General features: G+C 39.1%; 1 protein-coding gene across 2 annotated transcripts in view; it reads left to right on the top strand.

Moving 5' to 3' along the window:
- The window catches only part of FAF1 (Fas (TNFRSF6) associated factor 1), a 489357-nt gene that overhangs the window by 446128 nt on the left and 39372 nt on the right, over window positions 1-3857 (top strand). For both annotated transcript variants that reach the window (XM_010834447.1, XM_010834446.1), the window contains exon 18: window positions 1990-2205. In XM_010834447.1, the coding sequence (XP_010832749.1) occupies window positions 1990-2205 (216 nt within the window). The remainder of the gene's footprint in view (window positions 1-1989; window positions 2206-3857) is intronic.

Here is a 3857-nt window from a genome sequence, read left to right as displayed (position 1 = left end):
CATATAGGTTTCTCAAGAGGCAGGTCAGGTGGTCTGGTATTCCCATCTCTTAAAGAATTTTCCACAGTTGATTGTGAGCCACACAGTCAAAGGCTTTGGCATAGTCAATAAAGCAGAAATAGATGTTTTTCTGGAACTCTCTTGCTTTTTCCATGATCCAGTGGATGTTGGCAATTTGATCTCTGGTTCCTCTGCCTTTTCTAAAACCAGCTTGAGCATCTGGAAGTTCACGGTTCACGTATTGCTGAAGCCTGCTTTGGAGAATTTTGAGCATTACTTTACTAACGTGTGAGATGAGTGCAATTGTGTGGTAGTTTGAGCATTCTTTGGCATTGCCTTTCTTTGGGATTGGAATGAAAACTGACCTTTTCCAGTCCTGTAGCCACTGCTGAGTTTTCCAAATTTGCTGGCATGTGAGTGCAGCACTTTCACAGCATCATCTTTCAGGATTTGAAATAGCTCAACTGGAATCCCATCACCTCCAGTAGCTTTGTTCGTAGTGATGCTTTCTAAGGCCCACTTGACTTCACATTCCAGGATGTCTGGCTTTAGTGAATGATGACACCATCGTGATTATCTGGGTCGTGAAGATCTTTTTTGTACAGTTCTTCTGTGTATTCTTGCCACCTCTTCTTAATATCTTCTGCTTCTGTTAGGTCCATACCATTTCTGTCCTTTATCAAGCCCATCTTTGCGTGAAATGTTCCCTTGGTATCTCTAATTTTCTTGAAGAGATCTCTAGTCCTTCCCCTTCTGTTGTTTTCCTCTATTTGCATTGATCGCTGAGGAAGGCTTTCTTATCTCTCCTTGCTATTCTTTGGAACTCTCTCATGTTACTCATATTACTTGATTTTAATAGTTGTAAATTAATTGGGAGAAATTTTTATTTTTCCTGTTGATGAAAACTGGGAACATGAAAGAGCGAGAGTAACCAGAAACACAACTGGTTACTTTCTGTGAAGCTAAGCATGCCAATTCCAGGCTTATTTGTCTAAGCAACCTCCCCCAGTGCTAGGAACAAAATGGTTTTAGTGAGTTTCTGCCATAGGCGGGGACATCAGAGACCTTTAACGTCCTTCTGCTGCGGTATCTTGAATGTAAAACAACATAACACTAGGTTAAGAACTAGAGCCCAACCCTAGCCATGAGATCTCCCAACAGTTTACCCTAAGGTGTTTGAATCTGCCATCTCTAGATCCAGAGATCTGGACTTGGCCAACTGTGACAGCAGTAGTATAGTGGCAAGGCTGGAACTGGGACCATAGTCTGCTCTAGTAAACCTGGTATTTTAATTTCTTTTCTTTCCATTCCATTTTCTTGTATTGAAACAAAATATATATAACAGAAATCTGCCTTTGTAACCATTTTTAAGTACAATTAAATGGCATGAATTACATTCACAATTTTGCAACCACCACCACTATTTCCAAAAATTTTCATCACCCCAAGCAGAATCATTCCTCCATTTCATTTTTAATATCTTATCCAGAATTCTACAAAGTCTTCAGCCATTTCTACTTGGGAAATGTATGTTTTCTCTCTCTTTCATTCTGTCTTTCCCTCCACCTCCCCATCTGTGTGTGTGTGTGTGTGTGTGTGTGTGTGTTTGCACACACACGTGCTTTTGCAAATGCTTCTAATAGCCTTAATTCATACCACAGAAAGGAAGCAATTGGGTGTTCGATACCTATTTCATCAATCACAAATACTGAGCCTTTCAGTAAAAAATTAATTTCTTTTCTATGTTGTTACCTATCAGTTTAATGTGTCATCATGATGGGATTTATTTTAATTACTTGCATATTGTGCTGATATTTAAAAAGGTGAAAAACACGTGATTCTGTTGTTCAAGTATTAGGCTTAGTTAATAAATGGGCAATGACTTTTTGATGGGTTCTAGAAGCCAGCAGGTTTTTCTAGTGTCTCCTTCCCCCAACCCCCACAGTTCCATCTATCAGCAGTTTAACACGTTGTTTTTGCCCTCTTCAGGCCATCAGGCTCTCCTTAGAGCAGGCCTTGCCTCCTGAGCCAAAGGAAGAAATTGCTGAGCCTGTGAGCAAACTGCGGATCCGGACCCCAAGCGGCGAGTTCCTCGAGCGGCGTTTCCTAGCCAGCAATAAGCTCCAGATCGTCTTTGATTTTGTAGCTTCCAAAGGATTTCCATGGGATGAATTCAAGTTACTGAGTACCTTTCCTAGGAGAGATGTAAGTTCCCACAGCTGTCTCGGGAAGTACGTCCTGATGGGAGATAACGCATCATTAAGTCTAGACAAAGTAGTCCAAGCAAAGTGCCATGGCACACTTTACCACAAAACCAGGCACTCGTGAGTCCTTCTTTGTTCTGCACACCATTCTCTCCTCAGCCTTTGGAGAAGGTATGGCTTACCGGGCCAGCAGACGTGTGCCTAATAGCCTAGGTAAGGAATTAAGTATGAGGTCTTTCTTCCTTCCTAATAAATCCCCCTATTCCAGCACTCATACAGGCTTTCCCAAGATCTCATCTCTGTATCCCATAGGACTTCTGAGAATTATGTGCTGAACAACTTAACACTCAGATCAGGGTCAGTGATTATAGGTTCACCATGAAAAGTCATGCTAAACCAAGAATATTTTATAATTTGAACTATATAATAAGAACTTTATAATAAGAACTATAATATAGTTCTTATTAGCCTGGGAAGTCAGAGAGGGTGACTTGAATTCACTGTGTATCTGTATTTCAGTAAGGCTTTTGATAGTCTCTCACAATATTCAGGAGAAAAGTAGATATAAATTGACAGTTAAGTAGATTCTTTACTGATTAAATAGATGTGTCCAGAAACTGCTGGCTAAGAGACTGTCCTCTCCCTGGAAGGAAACAAAAGGCTCTATATTTAATCTAATTATTCACCGTACTTATTGGCAACTTAAACGAAGACATTATCATATTTATGGATTATGAAAAACAAGATTCAGGAAACCCTTCAAATAGTAAAACCTAGAAAAATTTTACAGAAATATATACATATGGAAAGAGATGCCTGCATAGACTTAGAAAACAAATTGCTGAAGTTTGAGATGGAAAAATCATGCTTGAATACAGGTTATTATGGTTAAATTAAGGTGAATATATTAATAATGTGTTATGACGCCATCAAAAAGCCATTTTGCATTTTTAGAGGTATAATCCCATCAAGAGAATAACTTAAGTCCTAGTCAACTCTGTACAAAAATAAACTACCTTTGAATAGTCCTTAGACTCCATGCTGAAACCCCTTGTTGTCACTTGAAGAAATAGGAGCTTATGTAGAGCAAGGCAGTTAGGAAGAGAAGGAAACAGGAAATCATATCATTTGGGGAAGTATTTTTCTCTAGAGAAGGAATGGCCATGGGAGATGTGATTGTTGTCTTCAGCTATTTGAAAGCGTACCAATAAAAACTGGAATCTGATTTTGTGTGACTCCAACAATAAACTAGACCAGTAAGTTGAAAGTTATTGGGAAGCAAATTTGGTCTTTCTAAGAAAGGAATATTTTGTGTTGTGAGGTAGTAATTTTTCTATTTTTGAAGTTAACAAAGCACTACTGAATTATCCCTTTTTGCCAGTAATGAATATATATGGAGTCATTCCTGGTGTTCCTCCTTTATATGAAAAGAGGCTGAGACTAGCTTATCTCTAAGATACATTTTAAATCTTGATATTCTGTGACTACAGTATGATCTGCTAATGTAAGGTTTAATAGCATAGACTTCAACACCAAAACCAAGAATTTGGTCAAGGTTCATTTTCATCATCATCATTCAGTCACTCAGTCGTGCCTGACTCTTCACAACGCCATGGACTGCAGCACGCCCGGCTTCCCTGTCCTTCACCGTCT

This window comes from Bison bison, unplaced genomic scaffold, assembly GCF_000754665.1.
Source record: "Bison bison bison isolate TAMUID 2011002044 unplaced genomic scaffold, Bison_UMD1.0 scf7180017864033, whole genome shotgun sequence".
In the NCBI taxonomy this organism is placed as follows: Eukaryota; Metazoa; Chordata; class Mammalia; order Artiodactyla; family Bovidae; genus Bison; species Bison bison.
This window is presented reverse-complemented; position numbering and strand designations above follow the sequence as displayed.